The sequence below is a fragment of the Taurulus bubalis genome (genome assembly GCF_910589615.1).
Source record: "Taurulus bubalis genome assembly, chromosome: 7".
Lineage (NCBI taxonomy): Eukaryota > Metazoa > Chordata > Actinopteri > Perciformes > Cottidae > Taurulus > Taurulus bubalis.
In genome coordinates, this window is record NC_136595.1 from 8,943,458 (window position 1) to 8,959,676 (window position 16,219).

At 43.3% G+C, this 16,219-nt stretch overlaps 2 protein-coding genes across 2 annotated transcripts in view; both read right to left on the reverse strand.

The window, feature by feature from the left end:
- mast2 (microtubule associated serine/threonine kinase 2) overlaps positions 1–10,144 on the reverse strand; it is a gene marked incomplete at both ends in the record, with an annotated part of 153,051 nt that extends 142,907 nt beyond the window's left edge. Inside the window, one exon of the mRNA XM_079221530.1 lies at positions 10,070–10,144. Within this exon, the coding sequence (XP_079077656.1) occupies positions 10,070–10,144 (75 nt within the window). The remainder of the gene's footprint in view (positions 1–10,069) is intronic.
- A 2,192-nt stretch (positions 10,145–12,336) lies between these two features.
- pde4dip (phosphodiesterase 4D interacting protein) overlaps positions 12,337–16,219 on the reverse strand; it is a gene marked incomplete at its 5' end in the record, with an annotated part of 29,295 nt that continues 25,412 nt past the window's right edge. Inside the window, 4 exons of the mRNA XM_079220582.1 lie at positions 12,337–14,586; positions 15,355–15,466; positions 15,601–15,647; positions 15,767–15,899. Of these exons, the coding sequence (XP_079076708.1) occupies positions 14,447–14,586; positions 15,355–15,466; positions 15,601–15,647; positions 15,767–15,899 (432 nt within the window). The 3' untranslated portion in view covers positions 12,337–14,446. The remainder of the gene's footprint in view (positions 14,587–15,354; positions 15,467–15,600; positions 15,648–15,766; positions 15,900–16,219) is intronic.

The window sequence follows — 16,219 nt, forward strand, 5'->3', positions numbered from 1 at the left end:
TGGCTTTAAGAATTAAGTACACTGATACACTGTCACGGCAATTGTCCAGCTAATTAGGACGACACAAAAGCACAACTCAAGGGCGTCAAATTTTAACATGTAGCATGAATTTGAAACTTGACAAATACGATTATGAATTGAGCACAAACACTGGTACCTGTAGCGGCACCATGAAAAATAGCTGACCAGAAGAGGGTGGGTGAGCGTCTGCGCTCCTTCAGTTCGCTGGTCGAGCTGGAGGAAGCAGGATGTTTTGTTGGAAGCTCCTTTACTGGCCAGAGCCCAAAAGGTTATTAACCCCTATCTGGACGGGACGGGGCGGTCGCAGTGACTTCCACAGAACATGACACGCGTGTGCAGTTGTGTTTACACTGGACATCCACACCCACCAAAACACACAAGTCAGGCCACTCGCGTATATTGACGGAGCCTGTGTGTGTAAACACTGAGCTCCCTGCGACGCCAGACAGGGGCAGAGTTATGGAGACGCCTCCTCCTCCTCCACCACCACCACCACCATGATCACACGACCTTGACCCCGTTTTCTCAGAGTATCACAAAGAGGAGGATCTAAAGCACCTAAAAAAGGCACTCGACGAGGGCAGTCAGAGCGAGCAGTGAAACACCTGCCAAACCCGTTTGAACGGCGGCTGCTGATTGGTCGACGTCATTTCACTGACTGAGAAAAGTAGTGAAAGTTGCTGGTTGTTTCTTCCCCCCGTTGAAGTTTGAGATCGCTACAGGTAAATTAAGTTTAGCAGGGCTAAAATGGCTCATTTAGTGACAGATGAAATGATGGATGTAACCTGTTTGCGCTTTGATTACTGTTGTTGGGCCCTCCAACCACAGAACCCTGCGTGCAAGGCTCTGATCTTATCAGCTGACAGGCTTTTTTTCTTTTCTTTTGATGAGCGAAAAATATGCTCGTCATAGGATTATTCTGACTGACTATAATTCACTGCAGCTTTACTTAACACCATGATTGATCCACCTTCTGTGCTGCAGCCACAACAACTCGAGCTACCCCATGATGTTGACCTTGGTGTCTGATCAGCTGGTCTGATTTATTTATTCTTTCCTTCTTTAACCATCACTTCAAAAGACTCGAGCTTCAAACTTTGATTTGTGTCCATTGGAAACAACAGTTGACAAAAGGATCTCACTGTAAAAGGTTCATTTAGTAGCTTGGGAGCTTTTGATCAGATCGTTCTTTGCTCTTGGCCAGCATGAACAAATAACAGGTCGCTAGAATCAGCATAATGTGCATCGTCACGGAATCAATACCACTGGTTAAGCACTGCCGCACTGTTTTGTTAAATTGAGAAGTTGATCAGGGAAGGGAGGGATTAAACCCTCTGAGCATGTCCAAATGTCAGAAGTCGGCAGGACGTGTAGAGCTTCAAGGAGCTTAACACCGATCGAGAATCGGCACACTAAAAACTGGAGTTAAAAACATAACAATGTTGTTGCACTGACAGAATGAGCTGCTGTAGAAATGTACGTTATCTTGAATTCATCAAGGCAAACGGCAAAGATCGACTGATAATTTAAAAAAGTGAGCATTGGGTGGAGCCATATGTTTCACTACATGATGATGTGCAGAGTGTCTGTTTGATTCAAGCAGCAGAAGCGAGTGTGGACCCTGCAGGTTTCTGCTTGTAACATTCCAGCTTCCCTCCATCTGTCCTGACCGTGCACTCAGAGGTCCACACACACACACACACACACACACACACACACACACACACACACACACACACACACACACACACACACACACACACACACACACACACACACAGTAATAAATATGCACAATGACTGATCGGATTTTCTTCAGTCGCTAACAAACAAGCCTCGGGGGACACAACAAAACACTGTCTCTAATGTTCAACTCTTCAGCACAGTGAGAACACACAGTGAGAACACACAGTGAGAACACACACACACACACACACACACACACACACACACACACACACACACACACACACACACACACACATCTCAGCAGTTCAAACTCTAACATTAACAAGATTTATAAACTAAGAGTTACAGAATTCCCCCAAGACAAATGTATATTGTCTCACTCGCGGTACGTACTTTCACAGCGACAGACTGAAAATCTATCATCATGTGTGTTGCTCCTGTGACCTCGGTCTTCGCTTGCGGGTCCGTAATGAGTCACGGTGTGGCACGGACCAGGTCACGGACCAAATACGACCACATCACCCCCGTTCTGAAATCACTACACTGGCTCCCCATCCCACACAGAATTGAGTATAAACTCTCCCTCCTCACTCATCAGTGCATTCACGGACATGCCCCCCAATACCTAAAAGAACTACTCACCCCCCAGACCTCCTCATTCAACCTCCGTTCTGCAACCAAAAACACCCTCCAAGTCCCCAGAACCAAGCTCCGAGGCTGTGGAATATCCTCCCCGACCATCTGAGGGCCCCACAGACTGCAGAGGCTTTTAAACGTGACCTGAAAACTCACCTTTTTAAGAAAGCTTACTGCTAAAATATCTTTTATGGGCTTTGCTTTTAAATATATCTTACTTTTTTTTTCTTGTTTTATTCTGCTCTGTAGCACTTTGAGATTGCTCAAATATAAAGTGCAATACAAATACAATGTATTATTATTATTATCAGACTAAGAAATGATGACAAACTCTCACTGTTGCCTCGCTGTTCATTTCATAACTACAGTCAACTAGAAACGGACCCAGATTGAACTGGTGCAAATATCTCCCACATGAACTTGGAAATGCGCCACATTTCTTTGTTCTAGCACGCCGCGCGGCATCACGGGGCACAGGTGTGCTACGCTGCTTGTTAACTCGATCTGGTGTGCTTACCAGAATGCAATCTCGATTATTTGGGAACTTTGTGAGAATTCAGCGGACTGCTAAATGTCGTAACCCTGTGAGGTGGTTATGGTGGACTGCGACCACAAGCAGCGGGGCGGGGGGGTAAGATACAGGGATGGAGGAAAGAAGGTGGCGAAAAAGGAGAGGAGGCGGGAGGAGATGGAGAAGAAGAAGAAAAAGACAATAGAGAGGGACAGGGAACATCAAGTAAAGGTTCTCGCAGTGAGCGGCTGAGTAATGTGGCATTCGTCTCAGTGTGAAATCACCACATCACTCAGATACAGCGACTGGGGGGTGTAAAGGAGAGGCATAATGCAGCACTAAGCGGTGGCAGAGTGATGGATTTTCTTCATTAAGGATGCTGTGTCGGGAGCTAAAAGCCCGGCTCTGAATCTGGCTTTTTAGGAGGGATTTAAACAGACTGGAGCTTAATTTGAGGATCCGTGTGAAAAGCCGCTGTCAAGGAGACGACGGTCTAAAACTAGTCTAAAACTTGCCCCGAACTTTACATAAAGTGAGAAAGGTGAGCGGGAAGAACTCCAAAACACACAAACACACACACACACCTCTACGTCTCTGCCGTTTCAAAAGATTGTCCTTAGCCAATCAGCAGTGGCGCAGTAACAAATGCCATTTATATGCATTGATGTATAGGACCCTTCTCTGTGATAATTCTAGTTAATGAGGGTCATATAATTAATGTCACTCCCCCCCCCTCCTGCATCTGTGCCTCCTCATTACCGCCCTAGTAGGCACCCTAAAATGGCACACATTAGCCAGTTGCGCCCCATCAATCAGCCCCTCGGCTGAGACGCCTATCAGCCAGAAGTCCCCCGAGGTTGTTCTGGCTCTGCGGCTCTTCGGCTGAACTGTGATCGCGCAGGGCCGGTGAAAAAGGGCGGGAGAGGGAAATTACTCTCCCATATTGCTGCAAGGGAGGCTCCAGGTTTAATGGTTAACCGAACAGACGCCTAATGAAACGGAAAGGGCAAAGAGCCGGGGCTACTGTCGGAAACAGGGAAGAAGAAATAGGAACCTGGGAACAGACTTCAGGCAAGGCTGTCGATAAACTGCATATCTGATATCCAAACAATACTTTAAGTTATATTACTCAGTTAACTTTGGTTTATACTGGGTCCTTTTGCAGTCTATACAATCTTAAATTACCATAATAATAATGATAGTAAACAAGATTACAAATCTGACGCGAACATGAGATGCCGACTTCTCTGTTAGGGACTGTTCAATGCTGTTGACACATTTTGCTCAGGACAAAAGAACTATTGAGGTACCAGAACCCAAACTATGTCGCCTTAAAGATGGGATATCCCCGCTGCATTTAGGAATAGTTTCTGACTTGACAGAGAAGAGAACATATTGACCGAGTACAGGTCAACTGAATATAGTCATGTCGTCAGCAACCTCTGAAGCTGTAACAAATAATGATAAATAATGAATAAATTTGATGATGCCAAAGATTATAGTTAATCTGTGAATTAGAGCAACACATTTTGCAATATTATATGCAATTATGCAATATTATTATGGTATTTAAGTCCCCTACTTTTTGCTGAAGATGTGAGGTCCCATAGGCTATACTAAATCAAAAGATGGAATTGGTTGGTAACGTACATAATAGTTTATGTAAGCACACATCATATTTGGGTTATCAGGAAGGAATACAATTACGAAGAAATGTATTTTATCTCTTTTTTTTGGCCTACAATGTTAAATAATTGCACACAATGAGTGGGGGTTGAGATTTAAAAAAAACATTTCATCCTAATTTAAGTGCCAAGCACTCTACCCTGTGAGCTGGGATGGCGCTAATCCTGCGCCAGTATCCAAATAAATGATTTAAAAACTGCCATGATTATGAAGCGACGGCAGCAGCAGTGCAAGGAGAGCTCAAATCCTGTCTGTCCTATCTGTGTTATAATTGCTGCAGGGAAGAAACACACACACACACACACACACACACACACACACACACACACACACACACACACACACACACACACACACACACACACACACACACACACACACTAACTAATTTGACGATCACGACAGCAAGCGGGACTTCTTCTGGTGATCGGCTGGGGGAGGACGGGACCCTGCGCGGCAGAACAACCCGGCCTAAATCTGCTACTACACGGGCCTCCATCCCCCGTTGCCTAAAACCTCTCTAAGCTCCGGGTGGAATCCAACGAATGCACAAGGGATCGCCGATGGCATGAATAACACCGTTCAGACCACTTCGCCTGGCCATCTGGACCGCCAGTGCGAGCGCCGCCCTGCGCTGCCGAGTAACTGAGTCGTATTGAAGCTTTCTGCCGAACGCACAGCCGCCTTGGGTTTCTCTGTATATGTACATACATATGAGGAAAAAAAAGAGAATAAGAGCTCTTTTCATCCATTTAGCCGTTTTCGTCAGCTGTTTGTCACACTGAGGTAGCAGAGTTCAAAAGTCATACACAAGGCGGACCTCATCGCAAGAAGAAAGGTTTAAACAGACCTTGCATTTACAAAGGATAGTGCAGTTTAGATTAAAATGAAACTTTAACTAACGTTGAAAGTTTTACTTTCGTCACGACTCCACAAGCCCTCAACGTTCTGCACAAATCTAGACCACGTAGCCCGAAGTTTACGGTGAAACCCCTGTGAGTGTTTAGCACAACAGCCCCCGCCCCCATTAACACTCCTGTGCTGCACATTGTTAATCCGCTGCAGGTCTTACTCCACTTCCAGTCCGTCCTAAGTAGCTTCATCCAGCTGGTGGGCTCCAACTGGGAACATCTCTCTCCTGAGCGTCACAGATTATGGGGGGGGGTAAAAACAAAAGAAGTCTTTGAATGATTATTGTATTCGTCATGTAGGGATGTGAGCCACACACTCACACATTGTGTTTGCAGACGAAGTCTCCACCAGCCAACCCGAGTCAACTGCAGTCAAAGAAAGTAACCCCTCTAAGACTTGTGCCACTTGCAGGCGAATGAATCACCAAAAGGTCTGCTTCTGAAGGTTTTTAAAAACGTGTATCGAGTTTATATTCCAATTTCCAAGCATTTAGGAACATGACGTTTTTCCAGGCACTTGACTCACCAGACAAGCGGTTTAAAAGATACCGTCAGTGGAGAAGAAGTCTGCAGAAAAAAACAGCTTTACCAGCACACAAGGGATAGAAAGGATTCTAATAACACCTCTGATCACATCCTAGTCTTGGAGAGCGGAGGACAAGCTAAACGGCTGTGTACAAACCCATCATGCGTATGTTACAGTTAACTAAACTGTTGTACTTTGAAAAAAGACACATAAAATAGAAACACGGCAAGACTGGAAAGTGCAGGTCTGGACCTGCTGGTGCTGCAGCTCTAATGCAACAGAATCAGTGTATAAAGCAAAAGCCAGGAAAACACTGGCAACACTTTGAGGCAGAGTTACATCAGTTCAGTGTTCGATTGCAAGTAAAGCCCTGTTCAGAGATTTGTCTGCATTCTTAATCTCGTGCAAAGCTGCCATGTCCGTCATACACAAAGCCAAAGTTCCACCGCAATTTCCTCCCATAATAATTCTTTTTATTTTCCCTGCGCCTTTTTTCGTGCCTCTTTTCAGCTCGAGAGTTATGGAGGCTGATTTTGGCAATTGTAATTGGGAATATTTCCCCCGACCGCTGTGGTTGCGCACCATTTGCATCAACGGGGTGCGAGTGTTCACGCGACCAAGGTCTATTTGTCTTTTTTTTTTAAGCATAGCTATTGCTAAAAACAAAAATACAAAGGGGGGAATTTGATTTGGAGCTGGTAATAACATGAAAAAAAAGAAATGTCTCTTCAAGTTTTCATCAGAGGTCTTATCTCAGAGTCGTGATTCAGGAAGTAAACTACAGCATGGGTTTCATTCAAAAACAATATCTTCATTACTACATTCCACAGTAAACCCTTTTATGTAAATAAAATATATTAGCAGAAAAAAAGTATGTAATTTAAATCAGGCAACATCTAAAAAGACTATAGGACCAAGACTACCTGTTGCCTACTTCTGATGATTAACAGCTTCACCTTCTTTATGGTTTCCAGTCACAAATCCAAGAAGAGGTCAGGTTAAACCCTAACCTCAAGGACAACCGCCTCCTGCCGGGAAGAACAAAGGGAAGGACCAAGTGCGAACACAGAGGAGAGAACACACAACGACAATGACTGAGGCGAAAAAGAAGTGAAGATTCAGATGAATACTCAAAGGGAGACAGGGGGAAAGTCTCTGTCAGCCAATCAGCAGGCAGGAACCTGAGAAAGGGCCCATGGGTAAAGAGATGAGACGTTTTTCAACAAGTCACTGCAACTTTCAGATTGAGAAGAAGAGTTTCTTTTTTCTCCAGGAGATATTGAGTTCTTTGTGGAGCACTCAAGAGTTTGTTTTAACAGCTCTCTGTTCAAAATTACTCATTTCAGCTCCTGGCTGTTTGTTCTCAGTAAAGAAAGAAAAGTACATAAGTGCATAAGCATGAGGGTCATTTTCAGAGTCGGCGCATAATTCTACAGAGATTTCACTTTTTCTCTCGCTTTGCAGTGCAGGAGTTCTAAATATGTCAAGAACATACACGCAATGTGTGGACTTGACAGAGTGTCACATGTTTCCTGTATTATACTTCCAAGAATATATGGAGGAAACCCTGAAAGAGATTTCAACCTGACTGTATTTGTGTCGCCGTTACAAATGACGCATACCTCACACATTCCTGTACTGATCATTTTAAATCAGACCGCTGTAAACATGTAATGTTTCTTCTACTGCTGGAAACAAAGGGTCACAAGAGAGAAACAGCTGAGGGGTTCTTTGATTGCACAGGATGTTGTGTGTGTGTGTGTGTGTGTGTGTGTGTGTGTGTGTGTGTGTGTGTGTGTGTGTGTGTGTGTGTGTGTGTGTGTGTGTGTGTGTGTCATATTGACACGCCACACTCATGTAGGAAATGACAATGACATCATTAGTTTCCCAATGCTGCAATTGTAACCATCAGAACTGAATACAGCGTTGGAGGATGGGCACCGTTCATTCCTATAAAAGTTGCTCAGTGGCGCATGAAGCCAAAAAAATAAAAAACATTTGGTTTAAATTACCCAGATATTTCACATCCATGGACCCAATTAATGAAAATAATTGTTCACTTACTGCCTTAATCCTGTTGTTGCACAATGCAGGTTGGACAAATGTACAGGCAAGCCCAAGCAGACAGCCCCTTGAAGTACTACAGCCCCATAACAGGGACTTGATTTATTACCCAGCATTCCTAAGTGTAAGCAATAGGTAAAAGTTGCACTGGATGAAACCGCCCTGTCTGGTTCTTCATTGCATACCGTTTCAAACTAAAACACAGCTCAAGAACATCTGTCCGACTTCCCATGAAATCATACATCACCCCCCCCACGCCTCAAACTCAACATTCTCTACATGTTAAGTTGATCTTAGGACAAAGTGTTGATACTGAAACAACTGGAAAGGGTACTAAAACAAAAGGTTGAGGACAAATCATGTTAATTGGAACGCATTTCCCCTTGTTATTCACATCATTTCCCAAATGGCCGGGTGGTGCTGTAATATCGTGTGACGGAGTCATTTGTATCAAACGTCCAGAGGTCAAGGAACATGACTTCATGCAGAAATGTGAAACGATGAGCTGCAGTGATTACTTCATCTTTGGAAGCGGCTCCTATTATGTAAAAAACAAAGCACCATTCCCACGTTTGTTGCACACTGAGACTGAAGAAATATCTTTGAAACACAACGTTTGCTTAATAATGCTGGTCCTCTGTGTTTGAGATTCCTGAAAAGTGCTTACCAGCAGCCATTGACTTAATTGATTGAATTAACTTGCAGACGAACGTAGCCCTTAAAAGACAGAGCTAAAAGGGCACATGTCCTAGCTTCTACCCGCAAACAGCTGAAAACGATGGTCCAGCAGCTTCCGTTTACATGACAGTTCAAGTGTTACCATGTTAGAGGTGATGTGTCTTGATGCAGCTGCTTGTGTGTCACCCATTCCAGAGCTGCTGTACAGCATGCACTGTGTTGCACAATTTATCAACAGAGTTAAAGCAAAGTCCCAGGCCATGTGCATTTTCTCACTTTGAAACTAACAGAGGAGCCATGCAGGCTCCCAAAGGCCACATCACAACCACACGATAAATAAAACAGATCGGTGTGGATGGATCGACGCTAAAAGGGTTGACACTGCAATTGAATTCTAATCTGATTCTCTTTCATAAGGGAAATCAAACATCCTGCTTCCTCTAACTGCTTCGACGCAACAAACCCATCATCTTTGATCACTGCCGAAGCTGAGATTAGCTGTCATAGTGCACTTTAGACCTTCCCCCAGTGCCTCACTTTACGTTCGCTTCACCTAGCAACACAACAGACGCAGGTGCGCACACGCGCGCACACACACACACACACACACACACACACACACACACACAGCGACCACAATGACTGAGCAAAACAATATTCATTTGACGGCAACTGTGGTGTTTGCAGTCTGCCCATCGCAATGCTGGTACCACAGCTGGCGTCATGTTGACGTCATTCAGAAAGGCAAAAGGTATCGAGGTAGTGTGTGTGTGTGTGTGTGTGTGTGTGTGTGTGTGTGTGTGTGTGTGTAAACTGTCTGCATATGCTGCATTCATGGAAGTTCGTTTTATGAATCCTTCAACTGCTGAATTCAATTTTACACATGATGTGCCCACCGTATGAAATGTATTCACCACATATAAAAGCACCCTGTAATGTAAGTTTAAAAGAACTATTAAAAACACAATAAATTATACCACTGCGTGACGCAGTGTAAATAATATAAAGTTCTTATTCATCATGGCATCACTTGGTATCAGACAGAGACCTTCATCGTTAACGTAATCCGGCCTGCACTGCAATAAGAAAACATATGTTTTGTTCAATTGGACCAAAGCATGTAAAAAAAAAATAATTAAAAAAGGAGGAAGAAGAAAAAAGAAAACACACCGTGATGCTCCTTTAAGCAGATGAGCAGGCGGGGGCCCACATCTCAAAGCCAACAGGAATTCATATGAGAGTTATTTATATATATTTATACGAGGTTTCGTGTGTACCGCTCGGTTCATGTACTTCATGAGGATGTTTATGTGTTGACAGCGGTGGAAACACGTCATGAGTACTCACCGCATCTTTCTCCGCTCCCCTGTTCTCCTGGTGCTCCATATGCTTCCTCTTGTTTTTATTTTCCGTCCTCTTCATCACTTAGCTCACCGCATTAAAAACCCTCCTCGTGTGTGTGTGTAGGAGGGTGTGTGTGTGTGTGTGTGTGTTTGGCCCGCTCCTCCCCCGGTAACGTCGGTCGGTTAGCGGGGCTAGCAACGTGTCAGCTCGGCCGCTGCGTCGACTTCAGTGACGCCTCGCTGCCAAAACGAAATTCATCGCGTGCCGATGCAGTTTGGTCGAGTTGAGAGTCCACCCGAGAGTTTGTTGCAGCCCGCGAGCCATTCCTGGTCAGGGGCCCTGCGCCCTGCGGCTCAACTTCCCGTGCCGCCGCCTGCACATCTGGGAAACCCGTTGTGACAAGCTGTCAATCACGCGCTGCAGCAGCAAAAGCAGCCAGGAGTTTATCCTTGAGGGCAATTAAAAAAATATTAAATTAAAATAAATGTAAAAGGACGTGTTTTGGTCGTTTAGAGGGACGTTTTATAGTTTGCAGGGTGAAAACGCATCCATGCTGGGCGGTCGCCTCTGGCAACAGTTCGTCCAACTTGTCCGTTAGTTGGTGACGTTAGCGCCCGCTGGTGCTAAGCTAACCTTCCTGCTCCGTGGGTAGCTGAGCGGCTAGCCGGGCTTGCCTGCCGCCGTTTTACCTGCACGGAGACGCCGTGACCCCCATGACAGGTCCGCCCTCTCGCTCCTCGGCACACGGCTCTCCAGACGACTCACACCTGAACCGCGGTGCCTTTTGTCCGCCCGGGAGCCTTCCTCTTGCAGCGAGCGTCTTCCTCAGACGCGCTCTTCCATTATCAGATAGTAAAAAGAGAGGCTAAGCGCCGTGTGTAAACACCGGGTCGGGCTCTGGGTTGAACTCCTGCTGCCGCGGCTCGGCTCGGCTCGTTTCCTGACTCTGTCGCGGTCACTGCGCTGTCAAGCTCGCGAGAACCACGGTGCCACGTTTTCGATGTCGATTTACCAAAATAAGAGTACGTTTGTTCAGAATCAGCTTTGTGTGCCAAGTGTGTGAACACACATACAACGAGTTTGACTCCTACTTTGCACTGCTCTCAATAGAGCTCAACAAAATAAGCCTTTAGCTGCTATATGTGTGTACACACTTTCCTTTTAATGAGGTGTGAATTATAAGTTCAACTTAAACGCTGTGTAGCTACAGTAACCCCCAAAAAGCTAAAGTCGACAGGGCTTGCGATGACGTGAAAGATTTATTAAGACAAAGTATTTCCCTTTGAGACATTTAACGTATGTAGTACATTATATAAATACATATATCGACATTCAGGTATTTGGTCTACAATGTGGCGATATCTTTTTTCGTTTGCATCATCCATTTTATTTTGAAAGTACACACATCTTCTTCCTTACTTCAGACTCACCTGACTCGGTTTGAGTGAAGATGCCTCTTGTACATTTCTTAAACTCATCGCTTGAATGAAACAATTTCATTAATTTAATAAAAAGGTAATTCATTTTATTTTACATTAAACCCCGGCGTGTGTCCGTGTTGTGCGTTCGCGTGCGCTCGTGTGTGTGCGCGCGTGTTTGTTTGTGAGAGAAGATGTCATTGACAATTAAATACGTTTGATGGACTCTGCTGCCACCTGCCGAGAGACAATAAAACATGACTTGATATGTTTGCTTGTATTTTGTACTCACATCTGAGCATATTAACCTTTGAAACTAACTATTTTTTGGGGATATTATTATTTTTAAATAAAGAGGATAGCTTCTATTCTGCAGTTATTATGAGGGTAAAACAAATACAAGAAGACTACAAATAATATTGCTGATGTATTTATGAGAAATGAATATATCCCAGACAAATGTTTATTTACACACTGCATTAAATAAGTGATCAGACTACCATATCCCTTTAAGGTAAAAAAAAAAAAAAAGCTACATGGTTGGCCCTATATTCACATTACATACCTGCGTACTACATTATACTTGTATAATGTCTTCCGTGACATTTTCTTTTTAAAAATATGTTTTTATTCCTTTGCTTTTGTATATGAATTGTGATATAAACACATTTGTGTTGATTTATTTTCTTCCCCTAATAACATCACTGTATATTAATTTCATTTCACATAAAATGATTTACCATTCTTTAATAAACTCAGTTGTGGAGCTTTTCTTCAAAAAAAAAAAAGAAGAAACAGTGTATTATATAGTTGATCCAAGAAAGACGACAAACCAGACAGAAGTCCTTTTGTTCCCTTTCTTTATTAAAAAGGTATTTTTCTTTTCCCCAAAAACGTTTTTAACAAAGCAAACATGCATAAAAATACAGCTGGTCCTTGTCGAACAGCAACAAAACAACTTGCATTGAGGTACACACTCCCTTTAATATGTACATACATGAGATGTGGTACCTAAAACCACACAGACACTGAGAAAGACACTAAGTTTGACCTTTGACCTTTGGGGGAATTACACCAAAAAAATTCTAAACTTGATTATTTTACCCCTGATTTAACAACATACAAGTTGTTTACTTTGGTTGATCTTATTGCTTCATAAAAATATCATTACAATGCTCTAATCCCGTTACTTTGCCTTTTTTCCACATTGTATATAAAACTCAGATTTATGTTAAGCCAAAGATAAGTGGGCCTATAAAACTGCTTCAAATTGATTGTCACAAAACAAAAGTGTGCTTGCTTGAATCAATTCAGCCTCAGAGCTAAAACAGATGACATGGCACTTTAATACCCAGGCCTAAAACATCAACAAAAAGCAACTACAAAGCTTATTATTGCACAGTAACCCAAAAATTGCATATATCAGTATAAGTATCAGAGGGCAGTTGAGACACAGTTCATGCACAAAAAGAAAAAGATAAGCTACAATATAGAGAAATCAAGGAAAACTCCCACACAAAGAAAAGAATAAATACAATTTGGAGAGGCCAGTGTAAAACACCCAATTTCAGAAAAGTTAATTTGCACAGTGAGCGTCACCAATCCTGCAGAAGTTTGGACATAATCATCCTTTCATACAGCTATTTCTTCCTGGCGATTGTTTTTTTTGTTTTTTTTAAACTGATTGTCATCTTGAGGGACATTCAAACATAATTCAAACATAAAAATCAAAAACACCAAAAGGACAGAAATATATATATAAAAGAAAAGATAAAAGTGTGGTCCATTCACCTGGTTACAAAAATGAAATGTCATCGCTCTTGGACCGTGCCCTATAAAATGTATTTCTTTTATCAGATAGGTCACTGAAGGCATCACACAAGCCGCGGAGCAGCTCGATGACAGTCTGTTACATGTGCTTGTTTTCTGAACTCTGCTGCGCATCACAGCAGCTTCACCAGGAAGGTCTTCAACACTGCAGGTCAGTGTTTCAGCAGGAGAAACTGGGTTGGACCCTTGCTCGTTATTAAATATCTGAAGAGAACCGACTCCATACTTAACAGTATTACTCTGGAGTTTGAAGAGCGAAAAACATCCTTAATTGGCGCTTTATTTATGAGTAAATGCGAGGGAACATCATCTACCAGCTATTTGACCAAACGGCCTATTGGTAGTTCTACAGTATTTTCCATATTTTATCAGTAGCTGGCCATTTTTATGACAATTAGCTCAAAGCAAAAACATTTCTAATGTACCGTTAAAGGTTATGGCTTTGTTTCCACTTGCTGCTCAAACCACATGCAACTATTCTACACACTAACTACATACATGAGCCTCGACAGAGGCTGAGAGGAAGCACTTTGCAGTTTGGTTTTGGCTTTTCCAAAGCCCCCTTCCTGCTGGCATCACGTGGATTTACTTTTCTCGAATCCCGGCTGAAGTTGGCTTCTGATTTATGAGTTACGGGTGAATATTTCCCTTTGAAGTAGTTTTTTGGATTGTCTAACAGAGACAAGATATCACATTTCGATGTATTGTTTTTCATGTACCAAGACTAGGTCTACATTAAAAAACGGTTCATGTGGACTGAACTGTCTCTGAGAGCCCAACACTGTTTTAAATCTGTTTTTATATGCGTTTGATCTCTGATTTTATCTGTAAAAATTAAGGAAAAAAAAGGGTTAATCAGAAACTATGATTCATAAACCAACTTCAGCCAAACTCAGGCTGGTCTCATATAAATATGAGAAAACACTTCAGTTGATGGTCTCAATAAAAGTCAATAATAAAACAATTACACGATTCACTCATTCATAAACTTTCAGACCAGCAGAATTCGATCAACACACTCAGACAGAAGTCACTCAACTGAAATGTTTCTTCAGCTGATAGGAGAGTCAGGATTTACTGCATTTTCTGCTTGAACAGTGAGATGACAGACGAGGAGCTTGGGGCTGGCGCACTACAGGAAGGCTGACTGCAGGGGGCGCTGGTGGAGAGGCGGTCCCGGGACTGCAGGGAAGGAGGAGGAGGAAGCACGTGGCTTCATGACACCCCAACCAGGAGAGAAGGCGAGCTCACAGAAGACTCCTGTGTTTTCACCTGAAGCACAAAGGTGGAGACATTGAGAGTTTTGTATTATGATATTTCTGCATTAGCCGTTGAGTGTCTGGGCGGGAATTGTTGTTGTTGATAAAACCTCCTCTCAAATTAGTAATTAGTCCTTAAAAACGTCATTAATTCCCTCAAATTAATACTGTCATAGGTACAGGTGTGTAAACCAAAAATAACTTGCAAAGAATCCCTCAACAGAAGGAAGACGTGCACCCGATTAAGAGAGATGAGGGCAAATTCAGTCATTTGCTGCACATTTTCCTCAGAGCAAATGATGTAACCCTCGAGCAAATGTACATCATTAATTTGAGGGAACTAACATTTAGTGTGCACACGAGTTAGTGATTTGTAACGTGAGAACACAGCACTGTGCCTCCCTTCATGTCTTCAGGTTTCGGGAGAAAGAAGGAAAACAAACTGACCGTGATTTTAGTACATGGAGAATTGTAACGTTCCCCGGTGAGTAAAATAGGATATGAAATGATAAAATATCGGTCTCTGTGCCAAGAGGTTAAGAATGCGATACGTTTACTGAATTTACTTGTGTTTGAACTAGGAAGTGAAATGTACATACAGCATGATTTATTACAAATGTATGGCTCAAGTCATATTCTAGTTTATTTCTGAAGATGCTCCGTACTTTGGGCTACGTGCAAGAACATCTAATTCCAAAGGTTTTCATCCAAAAAAAAAGCAAGCAGCTTCCTCGTGTTATCGGGACACTGAAGCGAGCACAGCAAAGCCAGGGGACCATACCTTTACCAGGCCAGGGGTGCGAGGAAGAGGAGGAGGAGGAGGAGGAGGGGGGGAAAGAGGCAGAAGGGGAGAGAGAGGCGCGACCAAGGGAGGAAATCCTGAGCTCGTTCTCCTGAGGAGACTCGGCAGGAAAGGGAAACAGCAGGGAAACAAGGAGTTTTACTTTCACTCTTCACTCATTATCTGAGTTATTCTCGACCGCTGGAATAGAAGGTTTATGACGCTCAAAACCAGAAGAGAACTCACCTGCAAGTTTGTCTTTGCTTTCGTCAGCACGGCCCGTGTTCTCGACACTGTAAAACAAGCACACAGTGTATATTTATATATTTTATTATATTTTCAATCAAAAAATATAATATGAACCATGGTTGTATGTGATCTACTAGAAAGACCAGGAACAGGAGTGACTCACGTTGGCTGACTATAAAGTGCTCCATGCTATCTTTGGTGCGGTTGGAGCTCTTCACTCTCTCCATGGCGTCCTTTAGAGCCTGCTCGTGCTCCGAGAGCTTCACACGGAGCGAGACAACCTCCTCTCCCACAGACTGATCCTGCACGTACACGCACACACACACGCACGCACACACACACACACGGACACAGTAAATGTTTAGTGTCTGTCCACACATGCAGGTTTAGCGCCCAAAACACATGGGATTCGACCAGTAGATGCTCTTCCTGGAGCTACATGGTACTTCCACAAAACCATCAGCCAGTGTTTTATCCTACGTTCGACATGATGAAAACATAAAAAGGCTGTGCTGACTGCACTGGCAGGAGTAAATAAACTCCTCTCTGCATGTTCCATCCCATCAGACTACTGCGCTCTAACTTCACACCATGTGAGACCACAAGGTTGTTTGTT